This window comes from Danio aesculapii, chromosome 24 (genome assembly GCF_903798145.1).
Source record: "Danio aesculapii chromosome 24, fDanAes4.1, whole genome shotgun sequence".
Lineage (NCBI taxonomy): Eukaryota > Metazoa > Chordata > Actinopteri > Cypriniformes > Danionidae > Danio > Danio aesculapii.
In genome coordinates this window covers 17,867,775-17,891,970 of record NC_079458.1, presented here as the reverse complement: position 1 = coordinate 17,891,970, position 24,196 = coordinate 17,867,775, and the positions used below count along the sequence as shown (strand labels likewise).

Here is a 24,196-nt window from a genome sequence, read left to right as displayed (position 1 = left end):
TGAGTGAGAGAGAGCCTCCTCTCATCCAGTAGGCCCTCGGTAATAGCGCTGGCTATGTTGATTGAAAACAGTTTTTAGATTTTGGAAAATGATAGGGCGAGTAATTGGAGAGAAGGCTAAAGGATAGCCCTTCATAAATAATGGGACATGGAGCATATGTTTTCAGCGGGCCGTTGGAGGATCCAGACCGCTCACGGCCGCCGCTAGCTGAGCCGTGGCTACTTACCCACAATCCTTTTTGATTGATGTCACTTGATTAAAAAGGACCTCTTGGAATAGACTTATACATTTATTTATTTATTTTTACATGTGCCGATGAGGTTCAGAGCCGGCGCGAGAGCCGTAGATAAATATAATGTGTAATCAATAGATGACCACTCAGGACGTGGAGCGGGCTGAGGGGAGAGTGTATCGGGGGGCGGGGGCCTAACATGATTATAGACTTGGCTTCTCCGGCGAATTTTATTTCTTTACTTTTTTTTCCCCGACTGTTGTTTCTGCGAGTAATTGTGGCCAATCTGCGGCGTTCTGTCAGCCACACTGCCCATCACTGCAGCCGGGCCTCTAATTCCTGAAGGAGTGATTTTAACCCTCTAGCCCTGATTTTCACCAGGCAGAATGAGAGGTGACGTTACTCCTGTCCTCCTCCTCTTTGTTTTTTTTCCTTTGCAATTGTTCTCAGGAACCATTTGTTTATTCCGTTTCTTATTTTGATTTCTAGTTGCATTTAGGCCCAGCGGATTAGGGGATTTTTCTATAATGTGCTGTATGCATTTGTAGCTCCACCATGTAAATGTTGTATACTGTGGGATTAGTAGAGGACATCACACACAGCTTTGAAGTATAGCCTTGCTACGGTTATCTCCCCTCTCACTATAATACTACACATTACTGTATTATAGACCGCAGGGTTTTACAGGGGGCTAGGGGTGAAATTACAGGGCTTCGTGGCTTGTACTTCCTTTTACCTGGTCCAGTTTCTTATTTAGACCCTGGGATGTATCTCTGAAATGGGGGTCTTGAATATACTGTCTTGTCAGACTTTCGTGCGGTCACAGTATCTGTGTATTGTGGATAGGGCTGCATGATTCTGGCAAAAATGTGAATCATGTTTTTTTTGTTTTTTTTTTTAATCAAGATCACTATTTTCTCACGATTCTGTAGATTTAAAATAAAGGTTAATAAGAGTAGGCTATTATAGTTATTTCCCAAACATATGGTAAAACAACAGTAATGTTAGGCCTATGTGCAGGTCTACTGTTGGTTAAAATGCTTCATTTTGTATAGACTTGGAATGGTGAACTTGAACAGACTTTAAATTTGTCCTGGTCGTTAATGCATAGTAAAGTAATTATATCACAACTATTCATAATTCTGAAGTTGAATTATTATGTTTGAGACATATGCTTGCATTGAAAACATTATTAGACCATTTTTTTTCACTGTTAAAATGAGACATTTGTCATTAACAGATTCCCTCTTGCATTATATTCAACATAGGCTAGAATAGTTATACTGACACTGTTAAACATGTACTCTCATGCACAACTCTGTTCGCTATGAAAGTAAAAAAATCAAATGCTTGTTGTAATCATAACTCTAAAATGCAATATGATTATATAATTGATGTGCGCTTTCGGTTTCACTTTCACTTCCTAGTGCGCTCATGTCATGGCTGCCGTCACTTTGAGAGAAAAAAACACACATGATGCAAATCATAATTCCCATGCGGCTCCCAAACGATCACTCTGTGCAACAAACTGAATTTTTTTTTTTTCCCCATCAAATTTTTCTTTTATTTTGTATTATTTGAACACAAAAAAACATGTTGTAAATGATCAGCATATAGCAGTGTGCATAGATATACATGTGATAACCATTATACAGGTTGTTAAATAATAATATTAATAATAATGCCATCAACAATAGTGACAATAAAAAGGGCAACAAACTGAATGTTATTCACAGCCTATGCAGTTTCTGTTCACTAAAGTAGCCATCATTGGCGGGCACGCGCGTCCTCTTGGAAGTAAACAAAAAGTGCGTCAGCTCGTGTGATTTCGTGGCCACGAATACATCATTACATTAACCCTTTTACTGCCCCTCTACCAAACGGTTGACCATGTTTTAACTGTTTTAAATATTGGCTGTTAAAGTCATTTAAAGTGTTAATGTTTTACACTGCACAGCATCGTTAGTTAACAAAAAAAATTTAACATAATCCTGTTGCATTACTACACTTGATTTTGTTTTTGTTGTAAAAAAAAATACAAAAAAACAAAGCATTTTAAATGAGAATCTGCAATATTTTATGGCATATTTATAAAAAAAAAAAAATTAAAAAGGTGATTTAGTATTCAAAAATGTTTTACTTTGAATATTTAAAAAAAAATAAATTGGTCTTACACTTCATATTTTCTTTTCATGGTATATATATTAAATCTGATACTTTTACCAACTAAACTGACATATCAACCATTTGGTAGAGGCTGACATTTTAGAAATTAAGGGATGTGTTGAAAAAAATGGATTGAGTGTGTTAACTAGTGACATTAGGAGTTAAGAAATGCAATCCAAACAAAATCCTATTTTTCTTCTTGGTGGGGTAGTTAAAGGGGTTAAAAGAGAAATGGCATTTTTGGGTACTTTTAACACTTATGGAGGTGCCCATGCTGCTGAGCAACGTGTATAAAACAATGTGAAGACTTGTGCGTCCGCCTTTACACTTCTCTCCTGACCGTAAAAATATAATTGGCTGAATCGTAGAAAAGCTGAATTACATTCGTGTGTAGGGTCAAATCGAGATCACAATCTTTTTTCGATTAATCGTGCAGCTTTATTTGTGGGTAGCGAAATCTTGGTGGCTAAAGCTATGCCACTTATTCTATCTTCCCCTAAATGTGTAAAATAGTAGAGAATTTGACTTCAGATCACTTTTTGGACACTAAAGTCTTTCCACCTTTGGGTCAAAAATAATTCAGATGCTCATCGCCAAGGGCGTAGTGGTTAGTGCGTCAACAAATGATACTGCGGTGTTCACGGCGACCCAAGTTCGGTCTTGTGCCTCATAGTCCTATGCCAATCTTTCCTTTTTTCTCCTCCCCATGCTTTCCTGTTTAAACTCTACTGTCCTATCAATTAAAGGTGACCCCCCACCCCCCACCCTCAAAACAGTATATACAGTGCTCAACATATATAAGTACACCCCTCACAAATCTATCTTTTCAATTAATATTTTTAATAGAAAGCTGTACAATATTATATTTGTGCATATACATTAGGTTAGTCAGTACTGAAGTCAAATCTGGAGCTTATTTAACAAAATAACTTTCAAATATATTTTAAATCTATTAAATATTGTTTTATGATTTTTATATATATATAATATCTGTAAATTAATAGTAATATTTATAATATTCCTTTGCCATTTTTTACCCTCTTCTAGGTAGCTTTATCAGTGAGATTTTAGACATAAAAAAGCAGATTCTGGTCACAACAGACTATGAATAGTGAAATGGTAAAATAAAAATCACCATAGAAGGTTGTGTTTGCAGATCTTTCTAGAAGCTTGTTACGCTCCACCACTAGTGTTTTGTTCAATGCATTTGCACCGATTACCAAAGCACAGTGAACAAAGGTAGAGGGCTGAGCGGTGGCCTGTTGCTGCTGACGGCGATGGAAACGCTCAGGAGCGATAGTGGAATAAAGTACAGTTCAGAAAACTTTTAGCTGCCCTCTTCCCACACACACATCCACACACGCCTTCTCGTAATTTACCAACCACCTCCCCCTCACACCATGAGACATTTAGTGTCGTATCTGCCAGATTTTCTGTCTGTCTCTGATGACGGAGGAATTGCTTTTAAAGTGGGCATTATGCCAGACCAGCAGCACAATAGAAAAACCAATCTTCCCCCTATTCTGTCGGCTCCGCTGTTATTGTGGAGCTTTAGATAACTGGAGACGCACATTGCTGGTAGATTGAGCAAGAGAGAGCCGTTTCTGCTGGACGCCAAGGCTGGAGGTTAGAAGTCTCCAGCTGTCTTCGGCCATGGTCACTGGAAGCCGCCTGCACAATGCAAAGGGGTGAATGAACCTTTTTTTGGTCAGTCTGGGATGTTAAGCCAGAAGTGGTGTTAACATTACACGCCGGCTTGATGGAGTTTGTTTGGACGGCTGCAGTGTGCACTCTCGGCCAGGGGTGGTGCTGTGGTTGAGCTTTGCTGGGATGCATTGCAGAGCTTTGATGGAGGAGGGCCGTGGTGAATTCATCCCTCCGTTGCTTGATGGTGAAATTGCTGGTCAGTGCTTTATCCATTTGCAGTCTTTTCCTCACTAGATTACCTGATTCCTTCAGAGAGGAAAGACTGATGGAAATTGGCCTCCCAACCCCCCTTCACACAAATACACACTTTTTCTTTCTTTCTCTCTCTCTCTCTCTCTCTCACACACACACACACACACAGGTAAAGGACAGAAAATGCTTTTTGTCAAGTATCTATATCCAAGGAAATCACCAGAGAATGACCGTTCCTCTGCTTGTAACCTGTCCCTCTTACAGTCAGATTCACACCATCGGACACAACATAACCTCTGATTTGAGCAGTGTTGTGCTTGTTACTGAAAATCAGTAATTACTGTTACTAGTTACTTCATTCAAAAAGTAACTCAATTACTTTGATTACTTACACCAAAAGGTAATGCATTACCGTTAAAAGTAATTTTTGAGTTACTTTTCCCAAGAATGTTTTTAATTCTCCCATTAACGCTTTTATAACGTCACTTCAGTGCTGCATGGTGAATACACTGTTGATCAACTTAATTAATTTGCATTCTCACAACTAAAACACAAGACAGACTTAAGCTGATAAACCAGCTGAATAATAGAGTGGAGGAACTATGACGTCGATTTGTATGCAAAAACCCGGAAGCGAGTTAGCATTTTAGCAGCTCCGGTTCCCTCGTCCCAAAGTCAATGGGTTTTTTCAATGTGATTTCAGTTAAATCGCTTAAATAAGCTTCGTGGCCTACACAAACTCAAGATACTTTCATGTTTTATGCCACGACATAAAACACATCAGTTACGTCTCACTCTTGATTTTTTTTTAAAATCGGTTATGCTTCTTTAAAAAGGCGGTTGCTATAAAGCCGCTTAATGGGACTACAGGTGGTGTCAGAGGCATTATACGTCATCAAGCTGAACAGGTCTGGAGCGCAGCCCACTTTCGTTGGGCATTTGGATTTGTCTGTGGTTTAAATATTTTCATGAATAGTATTTTATAGCTTGTAATATTTTGCTAATTGGGAATTCATATCATGTGTAGATAATGTCTTCACTTGTAAAGACCATCTAGACAGATTAATTCGTTGATCATTTATTTTAATTAAACAATATTATGGGGATGCTGCTTACCAGTGCAGCCTGTCTCTGTCCTGCTCTCAGTAATGCAAACGTGTGAATAAATGTGTAAAAAATACATACATTTTAACAGTCACTTTAACGTGATCAATTGATTTTTCATTGTTTTTTTCTTCATCTGAACGCATTTAACTCTGTCATAACTGCAATATTTACACTCCTCCTTATAGCATATGTGACTGTATGGGCTGCTTTTCACTGTACTTCGTGACAGAAAAGAATACTGAATGTTGTTCTCTATCCATGATGGAACATGCAGGCATTTGATAGACTTGTCCCTCACGCCTCATTTCTGTCATCTGTTACTAAGGTAAGCGGGCTGTGCACGCGAGCGATACACATATTTAAATATCTCTTATGATAATACTATGTAGGCACATTAATACATACAGTTTTAAAACTTTTACAACTGTAAAGGAAAACAAAATGTATTTCCCACGTAAAAAACTATCCAAAAGGCACGTAGGTCTATACTGATGTGTTTTTGTGTATTTATTTTTTATGATATATAGCATGAATTATAATATGATAAACCGAGAGAGTAAATCTTTGTCATGGACCATATTTCTAAAAATAAGCTTGAAAAGTTGTCTGTAGCACGGTGGGGCTGACGTCACAAGCAAGTGCCCTGAAGGCGCTGTAGTACATTTATAGCCCAATGTTAGCTTTTCAATTCTTGCGTTTGCATTTAAGATCTAAAAGTGATCAAAATTGTATTTTGCGTGTGAGGATTATCCGGCTGGACAAAACGTGTTAAGTGTAATAAACAGTATTTGCAATCTTCAAAAGCCCATGGGAAAATCCTATAGGGATTTTATCGAGGGAACCAATTTTAGCCTACAAGGTGACGTCATAGTTCCTCCACTTTATATATTCAAAAACAAAAAATCTAAAAAACTAAAGTTACTTCAGCGTCATAAAAGTTTGTATTTACCCTTAAATATGTTCCTTCACAGCTTGAGTATGAAAATAGCGACAATATACTACAAACATAAAACTTTTATGAACTAAATAAATAAAAATAATCTGGATTATGTTTCAGAATCAATTTAGTGAAACTCCAAAAAACTGTTATTATAGACAACTATACATTTTATGCATTTTAAACAAAAGAAAAAACATAACTGCGCAAAAATGAAATCTGAGCAATTTTTAAACTAACCACAAATTAAATGCGGTATGTCAGCAACATATGGAAAGGAAGCTTTGTATATTCAGAGTGCAAAATCTGCTGTTGGATACAGCTATAAAAATATTTAACAATTGAAAAATAAATCACAGCACAATACAACACTGTACATTAGGGATGCTCTGATTGATTGCCCGAAGATCAGTATCAGCCGATAATCACATTTCATGACTCGATCGGTACTCGCCAATCTGTCCCATCACATAAACCGATAACAAGTGTTTGTTTATGAGTTTACAAGCAGAGAAAGATGCACAAGCGCTCCCATATATTATACATGGCTAAGTCGAAGTGGAATGAATGAATGTATTGTTTTCTGGCCATGACATGTTCACACCTAAACGGTTATAAGAGACTTGTTTAAGGTATTATATGCAGCATCCATCATTTATTCTCTTAGGAAAGGCAAGATATTCTTTTAGGTTCATACTTAGAGGGAAAATGTGCTTAAAATATTGCAAAGCTTGAAGCATTAGAATCAGTACTTTGTTTCAGCCGATCACCATAACAAGGAATCAGTCATTTTTTCAACACATTTCGAAACATAATAGTTTTAATAACTCATTTCTGATAATATTTTACTAGATATCTTTCAAGACACTTCTATACAGCTTAAAGTGACATTTAAAGGCTTAACTGGGTTAATTAGGTTAACTAGACAGGTTAGGGTAATTAGGGAAGTTATTGTATAATGATGGTTTGTTCTGTAGAAAAAAAAATTGCTAAAAGGAGCTAATAATTTTAATTTTAAAATGTTTTTTTTTTAATTAAAAACTGCTTTTATTCTAGCCGAAATAAAACAAATAAGACTTTCTCCAGAAGGGAAATTATTATCAGACATGCTGTGAGAATGTCCTTGCTCTGTTAAACATCATTTGGGAAATATTTAAAAAAGAAAAACAAATTCGAAGGGGGGCTAATAATTCTGACTTCAACTGTATGTGATGTGGGTAAATGGTGCATTTCAATCTGGATACCACTACAAGTATATTTCAAACCTGTGGGAAGCACTGATATAAATACACACTGCTAATGACATTCTAATGTATCATCTGGATTTTAATATTAAGACTTTTTCTACAGTTAATTTTCACTACATTCCTGCACTTCTGCTCAGAATAGCATTGCAAAGTCACATGAAGAAAATGTCTGTTTATTGCACTTTCAGACCTCACATTTTGGTCTAATTCTACATAGCACACATCTACAGACCCTCTGGACTCGACCGAATCCAAAAGTCCCATTTGACTGGTGATCCTCCTCTCCAACTGGCTCTCAGAGTGTCTCTGCGAGCGGATTATATCGCACACATGCATTGTGTCTGCACGCAGCATGCGTGGGGTGCTTTTTCTTTGTGTATATCGGCCACGTACGCATGTGAGAAATGAGAGACATTTAGATGCAGACTCGGAGTCTGATCTACATGTAAACCACAGTCCTCCGCCTGATTGCAGCTACTGAGTTAAATGTGGAGGCAATTTCATGCACGGCGGGAGTCCTTCCATAATAAAACAGTTTTTTCCTTTTTTTTCCCACAGTTTTCGACAAAAATTAGATATCCCATATCAATGACTTCCAAATCATGTTGAACTCTGATTTCATTCTTTTCATGAAGAGCAATTCATAACGTCTTTTAGGCAAGCCCTTTTGCTCCCCTCCGTTCCATTTCCTCCCGCGCTCGCTCTGCATCCGTCGCTCTGTGTATCTCTTGCTCTTTCTAATTCGCTCTCGCTCTCTCTGCCTTGTCTCCTCTTAAGTGTGGGCAGTGTGATTATGTTCAGGCAGTAATGTAATTTCACTGCATTGATAAAATAGAAATTGTCCTTTATATGTGTACTGATAGTGCTCAATTTGCAGGCGAGCTCCTCGGCAACCTCTTCAGGGCACGACGCGCATGCCCTCCCTCAGCCCTCCTCCCCCACGCTCTGCCTGCCTTGAGCTGCTGGAAATCCACGGGTGCGATTGTCAAATCAATTATTCATTCTGTGCAATTACACTCGCACAAAGAACTTTTCTCTGCTCGGAATGATGATTAAATTAAAAGCTATTCCAGCTGCCTGATAACATCTAATAGAATATTCATAAGCAGCCCAAATGGAATGTATGATCCCCATTAACTTCATCATGCTCACTTAATTACATGCTTGTTATTGTATTTACACCTTGTTAGAGCACATGGAAGCTGATACACTCTCTCTCTCTCTCTCTCTCTCTCTCTCTCTCTCTCTCTCCGGACTGTCTTCTGCATCCCCTCTCTCTCTCTTTTTTTCTCCGTTCTTTCTTTCTGCTGTCTGCTCACCTCTTCCCTCACTATCTCTTCACATCTTTTCTCCCTCTTAAAAATGCTATTTATTTTAAACGCGACCCCTGCCGGGCCGGGAGGGAACGCGAGGTCTCTGACAACCTCTGTGGCTTTTAGGTTTCTTTTATACATTCTGCACACAGTGATTGAGGGAAGAGAATGAAGAAGAGGATAGGAGAAAGAGGGGAAGAGAAGAGAGAGAAAAAAATTATTTTCTCCCACCTTTCAAAAATGATGACATGATTGCTTTCCCTTGATCATGCATCATCATCTTTCTTCAGCCCCCACTTTTTTTTTTTCTTTCTTTCTTTCTTTCCTCAGGTAAATAGTCCCTTTTTCCCTATTCCATGTGCCAGCGTTCTGTTTTCTTTCAGAGCCTTTCTTCTTCTGGAGGTAAAAATGTGCACACAATAATGGCAACCGGCTCCGCAGATGATGCGCTTGGAATACTATCCCCATTTTTGATGTCTCAGTTTGGCCATTTTCTGCGATTGACCTTTTTCCCCCTGTGGGGAGACTCTGAAACTGTTTCTGCTACACCTGCTAATGGAGATGGACTGTGATCGAGTCCACCAACAACATTTAAGGTGCATCTATCAAGCTTAAAAACACGAATTCACCTTGCACATTTACATTTTCCCAAGATCCATGTTCATCTTGGCAGGATCTCCTCGTTCTTCTCAAAGCAACGACTTTCTTTTAACAAAAGTCTTTGGTTAAAGGCTTTTGATTCAGTCTGTGCTTCTTATTCAGTCCTGCCAGCCCGCCGGTGACTCCTCTATCGTCTCTATGGTATTGAAGGCCCTCCTGATGGGATAAATGACCTTAGATATCGACCCGATTGCGTGACCCCGTGGCCCCCTGGCAGAAGAGTCTATTTAGCTTGTGCAGACTCCAAGCCCCCTCTTGCCAGCGCTACACCCTCAAACTGCCTGGATTGCTGGTTCCTTATCGATTCTCAAAGACTTTCATTTGAAATGATACTTGATAGACCTCTCCAAGCACATGTCTGTGAGCATAGTTCGATATCATGACTGATATTTTTCTTTTTTCGGATCAGTTTTGATGGAGGTATGGATTCACTTCAGCCCTGTCTGCTGTCAGAGGCTCGTGTTATGTAGTAGGTGCGCGTAGGTAGGAGTGAATAAAAATCTGACTGATTGATGTCTTTAATAAAATGTATGTTTTGAAAAGCTGTATGGTTTCTAAAATAAATACCCAACTTTTACTGTGAAAAGTGTACACATACTGTAGGTCTAAAATATTGTATAAAAAAAGAGTTTTCTACCCATCAAACTACTCACTGTTTAGTATTTTAATTCAATTTTAGATAATTCTTGTATTATATTTAATCAAAATTGTATTTATTGTAATGTAATTTGTATTTGATTCTTTGTTTCAATTTCCAAATCCCACATTGGATGAATTATTTGAGTCTTATGGGATCATTTATACTAATTAATGTGTACTTTGCTTATCTTAATTAAATGTTTATATTTTTATTGTTTTTAATTGTAGCCCTGAACTCTAATAAATAATCTAGACAATAAGATCTTTAATATTATTAATTACGACTTTGATCATATGATTTCGTTAGCTCACATTGCCAGTTTTGTGGTGAACAATTCATCTGTGCATGTCATTAAGAAAAAGCATTGTTTGCCCAGGTAATCTTTCATTGAAATCTGAGAATGCACTTCCTGTTTGTTTTCATATCAATTATCAGATAATAGGCGTGGCTAACATTTGTAACCACGCCCGTTCAACTAAGTTTTGACAACAAAAATGGTGAGCAGGAGGAATCTGTTAGGTTGTTATAGAGTATATGCGGAAGTATGCGAAAGGACTTCTAATTTGTCATGAACCTGGGTCAAGTGTTTCCAGTGAACTATGCAGTTACAAAATAAGCGAGTTTAAGGTCTGTTTTCTTTGGCTGAGTGATATCCGATATAAAGTGGGTCTCAGATTGTACAAGAAGCACTGCATTAAATTACATTTTTCCCACCATGTCTTTAAAATACTTTTATTTTACCCCTGTATATTCAATGGAGCTTCTACACTAGCCTGCTAATACTGACGGGCACGTGCTTGTAAACAGCTTTTCAACTCGTTTTACGATTGAGCAACTAAATGAATGCTGAAGTCTATTTAACTGATTATATTTTAATGACATTACAACATCGACGCTGTAAAAGGAAACGTATAAAATTGAACAAAGTCACAATAACTGTTCACCGGATGTTTATCAGTATGGGAAGAAACACTACCTCTGCATATACCCTAGAACTCTTCCAAAATGTCTTTCCCAATCTTTCTGGACTAAACGCCTACTTTTACTATATCCAATCAGCTCGCAGTAGAAAAAAATGAGCCACGCCCAGTGTTTTCTCATTTATTATTCCGTTTCTCTAGGAACAGCATCACAATACCAAAAAAATTGAGCAAAGCTCTTAGTTCATTGGGACTTTAAAGTCTTATTACAGTCATTGTTTTTATTGTAATCTTTGTTTGTTTTTAAGAATTTGTTTTTGTTGTTGTTGTTTCAGTCCACAGACCGTTAAGAATTTTTACATTTTCTGAGAGATCATTTTGTTTTAGTTATTTACTTAAAACAGGTATTCTTTTTCTGGCTTATGAGGCAATATTTTCTGTAAAACTACTTGAGTTATAATATATATTATTTATTTTTATTATACTATAATGTATTATTTGAATGCAATATATTTTTTATTATATTTGTTTGTTTTTCTTGTTTGCAGTCACGATATCAAAGCCAACATTGAATCTCAAAGGACTAAACAATGAGCGTCAGTCTTCCCCAATATCTAGTTAAAATAAAATAAGATTTTATTTTGTTTGATTTACATATTTTTATTAGTTGGTTTATTGATAGATGAAGTGAAAGTGGGTGTTTATAAATTGGAAAAAATGGTAACACTTTTATTTTGATGGTCCATTTGAGTATTAGTAGACTGTCTGCTTAATATCTGTTGATGACTGCTCCTTCAACAGACATTTAACTGACTATTAGAAACTTTGTAAGTACATGTCAACTTACACTAACCCTAACTCCAACCTAACAGTCTACTTATAATCCAATGAGAATTAGTTGGCATGTAGATGCAATGCAACTTAAATTCAACAAACGGACCATCAAAATAAAGTGTGACTGAAAAATTATTTTTAATCATTTAATTTTTTTGAACTGGCATGCAAGTCTTGATGTTTGTGGTCTTTGTCATCAAAACGTGTTTTAACATAATTTCTTGTTCTTTTCGCAGTAAAATTCAAGAATAAAGAATGGAAGGAAGAAATGGAAGTGTACAAAAAGCTGAAGGGTGTGACAGACAACATCCTCGCCACTAGCGGATACTCTGAAGTCAACCTCGCTAAGCTTTTCCAGGCTTTTATAACCCTCAAGTAAAAAACTGTCACTAAAGCAGTTCTGGCTAATCAGATATAGCATAATATTTATGCCTTTCTGCTCACCAACAGAAGCAATCTTCATCTTTTTAATTCCTGTCTGCTGTAAATACACCTTGTGATTTTGTAATCTATGCTATTTTCTAGCTCACTTGCCTTACGTTTGTAATCCCAGGCAGCTTTTTTGTGTCTGACGGCTCGGATGTGAATTAAGGGCAAAGGTGACGAGCTCGCAGTCAATCTGCATGTAATCACCAAACCTTTCCATGTTTGAGCACCTGTCTCTTTCTCTAATCTGTGTTCTTGTGTCCCATCCCATTTAGCCTTTGTGCAGGTCTAATCGATGATGAATCTGTGGTAAAATGGCCATGATAAGGGGCTAAAGACGCTCTCAGCGCAACCCTGCCCCCTGATAGCACCACACACACACTGGGTTTTTAGAGATAACAATCAGGGGTAATGACAGGCAAGTTCATGGGGGGCTTGTTGCAGTTTTGAAGGGGCCTTAGTTCAGTAATGACTTCTCTACTACCCCCTTCATCTTTAACAGCACAGCAATTAGCCAATGATACAGAGGTAGCCAGTGATTTGTGGAGTTTTGAATGATTGAACTCTGCTTTCAGCTGGATTCATCACATCGTTCGGTGTGCGTCTTACAGCTTTTCCATGTTTGTTGCTAATAAATAAGATTCTTAATTGGTTTTGATACGGAAATGTCAATAAAAGTATTTCATAACACTTTCACATTTCCTCTTTTTTCCCCCCTCCTCCCTCGTTGATTATTTTATTTCGCCGTGCAGCAGGGAGTGATGACATTTACACATTTGAAGAGGGCGAGTTAACTTCTCCAAATGGAAGGCTCCATTTTCAAGACCTGGAGAATGGCAAGCCAAGAGTGTGTGAAAGCGAGGAGATTAGTCCACTTAAATCGAGTCAGTTTTAAGAATGTGGTGCTTCACTCACTCATTCCATGTGTTTATAATGACAGTTAGACGATGTCTTAAACCATTTCATCAGATGTCAATTTCCATAAATGCCATGCTTGAAAAAAAAAATCGCCTTAAACGGCTGCGACTAATGGCAGCGACCTTGGAGAGAGCGGCAACACTTAAGAGCTACTTTCTGTCTGCGACATGACAGACGGCATTGTAGGCCTTTGCCGTCTGTATTAACCACATATAGGCTTACATTTAGCTTAATGTAGGTAGTTCCCGAATGTTGTGTCGCACTTCTGCAAGATTATGATGTTGGTCTTTCATCAGGACATTCCTTTAACTGTGAACGCGCTTTTGTCGTGCCCGCGGAGCCTGTTTTCAAACTGCTCCACTCAATGCAGACGAGGCTTTGCATTAATTTACCCCACTAAGCTAATAAGAATGATTCGTTTTTGTTATGCTAAGCTTTATTGCCTGTCTTTTTGACCAGAATGGTGGTGTTGAGCAAAGCGGTGGACAAGGTTCTCTTTGATGAGGGAATTAGTGGCCTATTCTTTCTCTATTATTCATGGCATCGCAGAATATGTAAGTACCCGTGGGTGTCAAAAGGAAAGCCGGCCCTATTGCAAAGTGCTCCTCTTGTTCCTCTGAATAGCAGGCTATGAGATGATAAACCGCTTAATACACTGGACTAATTGGATGAGGGTAAAAGAGACGAGGGAATTAAGGCACACCAAAAGGGGACAGGGTTCCAGTGGCCCGCCATTCAGCCCTTTTCACCGTGATTTCTTACTCTACTGCTCCAATAGGAGACGAGAGGCTCATCAAAGCCCCTTTAGTGCTTTCACCTTCCCCCGGTGTCTCGAGCTGTGGCGGGATGGAAAAGCGTGATTATTCGCTGGTTGTTGAAGCACAGCCCAGTGAGCTAAAATCAAGGGAATGCATGTGAAACGTTTTACCATGTGCTTATGAATTCTTAATGTATATTTAACTTGAAGTGTTGTAGTTTATGCTTATTGGTGGGTCTTTTGTACCGAAAAAAGTTGCATTCATTTTGAATGGCTAAATTCTTAAAATAAGACGTGTGTCTACAAATTGGTAATGTTTATCAAATAAGCACTTATTTTACATTTTGGTTTTTTTTTTTTATTTTTATTTTTTTTTTTTTTTGAAGTCCTCCAAAAACTTATTTTTAATAGTTTCGTACCCTGTTATTATTTTAAAAGTTAGTTGAGTTGTTTTTAATTTCGGAACAGCAACAAAAAATGGCAAAATTATATTTTTAATTACAAGTTTTGACCATACAGGGCAATTTTAATCAAATTATTATAATCATGATCTGTAGACAAACAAAATATGGCATTGCAGAAAATTACCTGTACATTTTTCTGTCAAAATTTCCTTCAATTTTAAGGTAAAACAACGTTAATTTAAAAAAAATCCTTCATAATAACAGTATTGTGAACCGTTTTATACAATAAGCTGATTATTAAAATGTAAAGTTCGTTCTAATAAGCACATTCTGGCATAGCCTTCAGTATAACTAACTATTCATGTTATTGATAAACCAATTTCTATTTCGTTTTTTAGCTTATGATACCACAATACAAGTTATAAACACACAGACATTTTTGTTTGAATAAAAATAAAATATGCACCCATTTGCTGGGATGACCTTACTTGGTGGCTGTTCCCAAACAGGTGTTTTTTCCCAATTTGGGTGTATTTTGTGGTCAGCTCAGTACATTGCCAATGAATCATCTGCACGCTCTCCATAAATAGAGAGGCAAATTTAGCCTTCACAAAGCCCATTTCTCATTCATGCATTGTAAGAAAAGAGTTAAAGAAAAAAAAGTCGCCCTAAGCACTTCAGGTCAGTGCCTCTCCAATTGTGGCAAGCATTCCCCAGATATTACGAGCAAATTGGTTTGCGATTCATTAATAATGTTCACAATAAGATTAAGGCATTCTGGAAAATCTCATAAAAATCCCAACAGAAGTGGGCTGCACGCTCCAGTGGTCCCTTCTACAAAAAGAGGAGGAAAAAAAGTGTATGGCACCTCGCTTGGAGGTAGAAAATTGGTTTCCTTAATGCTCCTTTGAACATATTCTCGCATGCCAACATGTTTAATATGGACTTGCTTGCTAGAGAAGGGGGGTATTTGAGAGACGAATTTGTTGGGCGTTATAGGAGCCCTGATCCCCTCACGCCTCCCAACCCGTCTTCATTTCGTCCGTTTCCATCTTCACTGATCCTGCTTGTTTGTGGCGTCATAATGAAACGGATTAGCGCGGGTAAAACAAGGAAAAGAGAAATCTTTACAGCGGCGCGCGCGATAAAGGAGAAAATTAATCCTTGAGGTAATTTCACGCGATTTGCTTCGACACCATGGACGGGTCAAATGGGCGAAAATGACTTTGTTTGAATGGAGCGCATTGATCGCTGTAATGGCATCGCTTCACGCGTGAGACCCAACGGAGAGGGATTTGGAGGAATTAAATAAGGAATCCGAAAGAAAGACTTTTGATAAACTGCTTGTTACTTCATTAATGAGAAAGGGACTTAACGGAGTTGGGCATTTACAGATGTTGCGTCCAATTTAGCGCCTCTACAATTTGTGAGGCCTGCAACGGTTGAAATGGCTGAATAATTACAAGCCGCTTTGGTTAATAGAGGCGTAATGAATACATCATCTGATTCATTGAACATAAAGGTGTTGGTTTTGGTTATCTTCGATATAAATTATCCTATCCGTTTATCGCAATCTAAAATAAGCAGGTCTTGGCACAGAAAACAAAATGTTTACTTCTTCTCTGAATGATTGCAGTTAGTCACACACACTGCATCCTTGGGATAACTAATAAGTGACCACTTAAATGATCATTTTCTTATTAGCGACCGGACTCCCCACTGAATAATTCACCCAATAATTGCTCGTTTACTTTTATAAATAAGCTCTTATATCTTTTATATAAAGAGATTAGTATGATTTGTTTTTAATAACGCCATTTACAATAATAAAAAAGTGAACCCGTCATATAAATTCTTAGAAATCATCTTACAAACCTATGGAGTTTGTTTAATTTTAACCCCTTGAAAACATTTTTTTTTTCATAAACAGAAAAATACACAATGTATAAAATGTAAACCTTTTCCCCAGGTCATTTATATTTAATTGGAATTAAGATGTAAATAATACAGAAGGGTTTGTTTCACCAGTTTCGTTTATTTTTTCTAACTCGTCCCCATGAACGTGTCAGGGAAAACTTTCACTGAATAGCAAAACTTTCCGGTATGGATTTCAAGCTCTCTAACCGGGCAGACATAAATAATCATCTAAAAATCTAAAATCTGAATCAAACGAACAGAGGATGAATCTACGTGAAACCATTCCTACAGTACTACACCGAGAGCATATTCTCAAAACATCTTTTCAAATAAACTATTATTTTTTCTTGCCATTTGCCCCCCTTTTCGTTCCTTTTTATTAAACAGAGCTATATATACACAGGATACCCTTAACAGATCGGTAAACAGGCTAAAGTTTAGATTTTCACATTGTTCATCCTTAAAACAAAGCATTTCTTTTTCATTATTTTTTTCTCCTAAATATCATATTTAACATAAGAGTGGGAAACAAACAAAGTAAAGCTGGAGTATTCGTTTTTTCAGAAATGTGCCAATATTGAGGCCAAACATGAATGGATATGGTTCAAGATGGGTAGCAGTTTGTGGCAGTTCCCTTTGGCATATTGACCCATCTCTGCTTCAGCACTGAGAGAAGACTAGGAAGAAATGAGTCCATGTGTGTATTGCAGTGTAGTTCTTCTCTGTGGGTGTAAATGGTCTTTTACCACATTTGACCCAAAACACTGGTTACCAATCACAGCCTCCCTAACTTTACCATCTGATGTGCCTACATTACACTCAGAAAGGTTTTGAAACTGGTTTGGTGCACTGTATAAAATTTAGCGATGATGTCCTGGGAGGTGCTGTGATTTGGTGAGGACTCCAGTGTCAGATGGGTCTCCAGTGTGCTAGTGCTATATGGATTTGGTCGTGCTTTTTGTTGAGATGGTTTCTTTAATCATTTGTTTTTAAGGAGAAGGATCAGCACACTTCTTTTCCTGCAGTGCCGGACGGCAGGATGTTGAGTTGGGTCAATTGGGCCGAATGTTCCTTTGCTTTGAGACGCAGAGCTGCGATGCTGGATGCCCTGCGGTCTGCGGCTGTAGAGGATGAGGAAGAAGGTGGTTCTGGGAGGGCTGCTGATGGCTGCACTGGACTCTCCACTGGTGGTGCAGTTTGGCGCAAGAGAGCAGCGGCTGTGGAAGCACTGGTCAGAGGACCCATACTTGAGAAGAGTCTAAACAAGGAAAGAAAGGTTCTATGATACAGAGTACTCATACATTCACATACTCTCACAAGTGATTGTACGATTAGTTTTGGGGTACAAAATAAGACCCAAGGCATTTAAATGGGACTATTGCCATTTACTGTATATAGCAATAAAATGTATCATTGAAATTATGGAATATTAGGGTGTTTTACGGGGTAAAATATATATTTCAGTTCTTCTACTTTAATTCATGTTTCATTCAATGTCAGTATAAGTAAAAAGTTTTTGCTTTAATTTTTAACTTTAAAAAAAATTCACTGTAAGTTTCCATAAAGAACCTTTAATGTTAAAGACATATTTCCATTGCACAAACTATTCTTTCACTCTTAAAAATGAAGCTTCCAAAAGAAAGGTTTCATGGTATTGTGATAAATAATTTGGGTTCCCCAAAAACCTGAAGAGTTTTTAAAATAATCACATTTTAGCAAAGAACAATTTTTCACTATAAATACATTTTGTTGGATGGAAAGGTAGGATGTTACAGCTTCCTTGCAGAACCATCAATGCCAGAAAGGCATCTTTAAACATTTTTAACATTCATAAAACTATTGTGATCATAAAAGATTCTTTAGGTTCTTCACACTGAAAAGGTTCTCTGGTGAACCTATAATAGTTCTTATATGGCATTACTGGGAAAAGTTTGACTAGAACATCTTGACTGATATTGTGACAGCAAATGGTTTTTACCTGCCAAAAGTGGGTCCAATGAAGGCTGGATGCCTAAACATTGCTGTGCCCAGAAAGGTTCCTAGGCCGAGGGGTGTGGCAGGAGGGAGGGCAGAGCTATTTGGGGGTGGGGCCAGACCTGGGAATGCGGCTGCAGCTGCGGCTGCTGCGGTCCATGCTGACTCCAGAGCCGGGTGTGGGTGAGGTGGGAAGGGTCCTCCTTCCAGGTAATGACTCAAGGGATGAGCAGCTGCCAGTGGCCCAGGAAAAGGCAAGCCTGTGGGGTGAGCCTGGACACCTGCCTTTTCACGTTTCCTCCACTTTGCCCTTCGGTTCTGAAACCAAACCTTAAAGATGGGACAGAAACATCATTAAAGCCCAAACTCAACTGTTTTAAGATGCATGCAGCTAATATTACTTTCACCCAAACATTATGTACTTTGCTTGACATTAGGGACATGCTTAAATAGCTGGCCTTGAGAAGTTGAAAAATGATCCAGAGCCATTAATATTCCACCTGACAGCCTGCATGGTCATTTAAGCATGAGCTTGTCGCTCTTGTTCATGTGCAATATTTGGTTCGCTTTAATGAGGTGACAAATAGGCTGGAAGTCAAGGGTAATTACATGGCCCCAAACTTACGGTCTGTTACCCTAACTTTGCTAATTAAAATCTGGTTCGGGCAGAGAAAAAAATAGGGTGGAGCGTGGTAATTAAGAGCCGTGTTAACAAAAGATGTGGGAATAACAGCTGAATGGCATCCAATAACAATTAATGCACTTTAAATTAAATTCCCCTAAATGTTGGTTGCTTCCAAGAGGCTATTTAACTTTCCCACGATCCCCCTGGTATCCCTCTAAACCCCACCAGGTTGTGGTACAAGAACATGACCTGCAGACAGGGACTTCAATAATAAAGGAAAAGTGTCAACAGACGAAGCAACAAGGACCTTGGCCCCTCTCACATGCTTCAAACCCCAGCCCCTGGGGCATTTATTAGCTTTATCACCTTCTGATCGAGCCTGTTAAGTGATTTGTTCTCCCACATCTCCAAATTGACATCTGTTGTTTTACACGGCCAATAACCCTGGTAGCTTCCTCATGTTTGCACTGTCTCTTTGGTTATGAGAGTTGGGTTTGAACATGCGAGCCACGCTTTGAATAGAGAAAGGAGGGGTGGCAAACACCCTTAATAGTCTCTCACTCGTTCCAAGTGCAAAGCATCGGATCAATGCCGGTCTATTGCAATCACAAAATGGGAAATCAAATAGCATTATCCCCCCTGCCCCTCCCTCTCCCCCGCGCCGGCGATGAGAATTCAAACACCATTTTCTCCCTGGAATAGCAGTGTTTGCTCTCTCGCTAAGTGCGCTTTTATGAATCAGGGGCGTCTGTGTAATTGCCGCTAAAATGTTCGCTCTATTGTGTATAATAACTTTCGATAACAGGAAAGACCTTGCCATGACGTACAGGGTCATTTAACCAAGTTTACGATTGTCACTTTAAAATGAAATTAAATATAGACCATTAGCTATATTGTCTTAACGTCTACAAGTAAGCAAATTGCAAGAATTTCGCAGGCTCACATCATTTAGTTAATCTTTACCTTCAAAATGTCGACAAGTTGTCATATTATAGGTAATTTCTCTCAATTCGCTGCAATTTAAATCCTTTTAACAGCTGACTGCAGTCAAGGTTCTCGACTGTGTTTTATACAGTACGCGTTAATATTATTGCGCATTTAAATTCGATCTATTTTGCAGCGTTTTATTTTTGTGCTAAAGAAAAAAGAAAGAAAAAGTAGACTAGGCACTCACTTGAACGCGCGCTTCTGTCAGATCCAGTCTCATCGCGAGCTCCTCTCTGGAAAAGAAAATATAGATCCTCAAAATATGTGCAAGGATATTTTTTTCTACACAAACACCGTAAGAAAACAGATTTTGCCTAAATTGTCAGAAACCTAGGAAAGCAATTTGGGGCTGATGAGAATCGAACGGATAACTTGTAGGTTTTTCATAATGGCTCGTTTCGTTGGGCGAGGCTTTAGTGCAGTGACTGTAACAACATAATGATGGAAATAATGGCATCTAGACTATTATACGACAATTGCGCATTTACTGAAAATATACCTGGCTAAATTTATGACAATTATCTAGCACGTCAATATAAACATCGATAGGCTATTTCATGATCAACAACGAACATTTTGGTTAAAGAAAAACGGTCCACGGGTAAATTTGTCATTAGACAGACTGTTGATTTTTAGATTTAATAGACTTATGTTGTTTGGATATTGATTAATTTTCTTTCATGCAGCGTGACTGTACGAATAACGAATACATGTGGGGCAATATTTAAAAAATAAAAATAGCCTAAATCTTAATGATATATATTTTCATCAACTACCAGATCCATCATAACGTAAGAACATAAATTGTACAACATTTTATAATAAAAAGATTAACTAAAAAGTCATATAAAAAATGTTATATGTATAACAAGGACACAATACCACCAAATCACTTCAAAATGGACTTCAAAAAGACCTATTATTATTGTTGTTGTTTTATTCAAACAAAATAATAATAATAAATAATAATTGTTGATAAAGCGGTTGTATTTCACAGTTTGTCTGGTCGATTCTTCTCTGCCATCCCATGAACACAAATAAGCATTTTAATAATGAAATTTAAAATGGGCCCAAAACTGCAACAACTGCCACACCTAAATAAGGTATTAAATCCATTATTTTTTACATCTGAATTTGAAGTAGAGTAGGCCTACGGTTAACCATGAGCTCTTTAAAAGCCCACATATTTATTTTGATGGTCACGAATGCCCACGATGCCTCATCAGTATTAAGTGACCCATTGAGAATAAGATGAGTAAACAGACGTAAAATAATCAAAAATACATCACATTTCAGTGATTTAGTTTTTGCTCTAATAGTGTAGGCCTACAGAATTGTACGCTTGTCGTAACCCCAATTTAATGTAAAACTATTAACCGGTGTTATTTTATTTTCCAGGAAAGAGAAGCAGAATTAAATCCCTTTCATAATATAAAGAATAAATGTAACTATTAAAATGCGTTTAAATATTGTTTTCTCCCAAATGTTTTGTTTCTTTAATCCAACCTTTTTGAAATTACCAATGCTTACATCGTTTAATAATTTATAATAATATTTACAGATGATTTTGTATTTGTGTTTTAACATTTTAAATGTTTGAAATATTTAATTCATAAAACTGATTCTTATACCTTTAATTTTTACAGATGTTAAATTGTACTGAAGTGTACTGAATAAAAAATTACAATACAGTTTTCTTTAAAAAAATAAAAATAATATATATATATATATATATATATATATATATATATATATATATATATATATATATATATATATATATACGGATCTGATTGTCAAAATGTTAAAGTGACTCTTTTAAATTGTTTTTATCTACATTTAGAAAAAAAATATGAATAATATGTCTTTCACATTTTCAGACATGCACTTTATTATAAAAATAGTATTTTGTGTCATCGATGTTGCCAAAATATGTATCACAAAACTACAGATTCTGTTCAAACCTTCTTATCATAAACCGCGTAAATAAACTAGATTGTGCGTGATATTTACCTGGTGAACACATCGGGGTAGTGTGTTTTCTGGAAGGCCCTCTCCAGTTCCTCCAGCTGATAGCTGGTGAAGGTAGTCCTGTATCTTCTCTGCTTCCGTTTAAGCATCCCTTCCTCCGAGTCGCTGCCGGCCGACAGACACACACTGTCCTCTCCATCTTTTACATCCCCATCGTTGTGCAGGCTCTCTTCATCCTTGGGAGACAGACTGTTGTCTCCGCACGCCTCCTCTTTGACTACATCCTCTTCAAACTTCAGGGTGCTGAGCTCCACCAGCTCCTGCGCCATGTGCTCGGGACTCTGGCCTTCATCACTCTGGCTGAACGGCGCGTTTTCTCTGTACGACTTGCTACGGCTGATGCTGACTTGAGGCGCTTGGCTGATTTTGAGACTCTCGCAGGCTTGGTCCAGCAGTCTCTCCCTCTCACCCTTTTCTAGGTGCTCGTGAAACCCCCTCCCGGAGTCCAGGTACTTCCCACCAGGGCCGTAGAGCCGGCGCAATTTAGGCGGCAGGTGCATGTCCGAGTCAAACGAATTCTCTTTGGAGATGACTAGAAAAATAAAGAATAGCGTATTTTTAAATACACCAATTAAACATTTTAAATGTACACATTATATGCGTGCATTTAATGTACTTTTAGGACTGTTATAATGCAAAATATATTTCTTATAAATATAGCCTACGTTTTAATTTAGTTTCCTTTATTGGTGCCTAGGCTAAGTAGTTAAAGAACTGCAATAACCGATTTAATGCATTCATTTTTGTTTAGCTGAAGATAAAAAAAATATATAGACTAAATTAGGCCTATTCTGTTTTATCTTTTATCTTTTAAAATTAGGCCTATTCAGTTTATCTTAATATGCAATATTGTTTCTGACCATCGTTTTCTATTTTAAAAAGATTTTAAGAGTTAAATAAGATTGTCTAATGTCATAATCAAGTCAAAATCTCATTTCAATGAGTAACGCGTTTCAAGTTTGTTCACTCTCACTTATATATTTAGAGATGTTTTCAGAACTTTATTTTTCTTTACACTGAGATGCGCTCCAAGTGTTGCTTTTTACACTGATTCTGCAGGCTGCTATACACTTTGTAGTTAAACGTGCACGAAATCAGTAATGTCGCATTTGTTTTACAGCGTGAAATGCGTAGAAACCACGAGAAAGAAGCTTACCTTCGGTTGTCATTTCGTGGTCCGGTCTGACGGGTGCTGGTAAACTTTGCGCTCCCAGTTGTCTGACTTTACAGGGGCTTCTTCTGCCCAGTATACTGTCTATGCAGTAGGAAGAAAGCACGGTGGGCGACTTGCTTTTACATTCGCTCCGGTCGCGGCTATCGTCGTCGTACTGACTGCTCATGTTTGTATCGTCCTCAGTCGTGCTCGAGTGGGTGACTGTTACTCTCTCTCGCACTGTATCTGAAACGTCTCTCTTGCCTATCCCACCCTGGCCGCTAATGCCATATGCACTGATCCGCAGTAGCTCCGCTCTCCATTCTGTTGCATTGACGTGTAACGCAAATCTGATTGGCTCCCAAGGGAACAAGGGGGATCTTTATATATTTTTCTATTAAAGTTAAACGGTATGAACTCAGCGCATGTTATAATGGATTACTGAAGATACCGAAAAAGCACCTCCACATTTAGGCTGAAATTAGATTAATATGATGACTAAATGGATGTAGATAACTAGAACCTCAGAATTGAAATAAACTTATTTATCCAAACAAGTGGCAAAGCTTATTTAGAAACACTTTTTATGTGTTTTTATTTTTAATAATAATAATATTCTTCATAATATTATTCGTAAAAAATCTTACATATAAAATGTTAAAATAAATCTAAATAACATATTGGCTCTTCGGTTTTAAAAATTAAATGAAAAAATTGTATCTTGTTTGTTTAGGTGAGGGCTGGAAATTACTTCTGTTTTTATTATTGTATAATCTTTACATTATTTTATACTCGTGCGCCATCCATTTTTGGTCTTGTCTTGTTTTCTTTTGTCTAATATTGGTCGTTCTGTCAATCTCTCTGTGGTGTGATATTATTTGGTGTTATTTTACTCTCTGAGGTTTTCAAGAAGGAGCCACAGCCCATTTAGTATAGAGGCAAGGCCTGACCGGGTGCATGGTTCACCTGGTTCTCCTGTCCGTATATACACACGCCTAGGCCTAATTGCCTGTCCTCTCAGAGTGAAGCGATCAGATAGCCATAGATGA

The 24,196-nt window shown here is 37.7% G+C and overlaps 2 protein-coding genes across 2 annotated transcripts in view; one reads left to right on the top strand and one right to left on the bottom strand.

Annotated features, from left to right (window-relative positions):
• The window catches only part of pola1 (polymerase (DNA directed), alpha 1), a 90,112-nt gene extending 77,041 nt beyond the window's left edge, over positions 1-13,071 (top strand). The window contains exon 37 of the mRNA XM_056450642.1: positions 12,192-13,071. Within this exon, the coding sequence (XP_056306617.1) occupies positions 12,192-12,334 (143 nt within the window). The 3' untranslated portion in view covers positions 12,335-13,071. The remainder of the gene's footprint in view (positions 1-12,191) is intronic.
• Positions 13,072-16,453: 3,382 nt separating this feature from the next.
• arxa (aristaless related homeobox a) lies at positions 16,454-23,485 on the bottom strand. Its single transcript, XM_056450508.1, has 5 exons — positions 23,151-23,485; positions 21,977-22,526; positions 20,151-20,196; positions 18,356-18,681; positions 16,454-17,635 (listed from the first exon to the last, which is right to left on the bottom strand). Exons 1-5 carry the CDS (start codon positions 23,332-23,334, stop codon positions 17,380-17,382), a joined length of 1,362 nt encoding a protein of 453 aa, XP_056306483.1. The 5' UTR covers positions 23,335-23,485; the 3' UTR covers positions 16,454-17,379.
• Between the last annotated feature and the right edge of the window lie 711 nt (positions 23,486-24,196).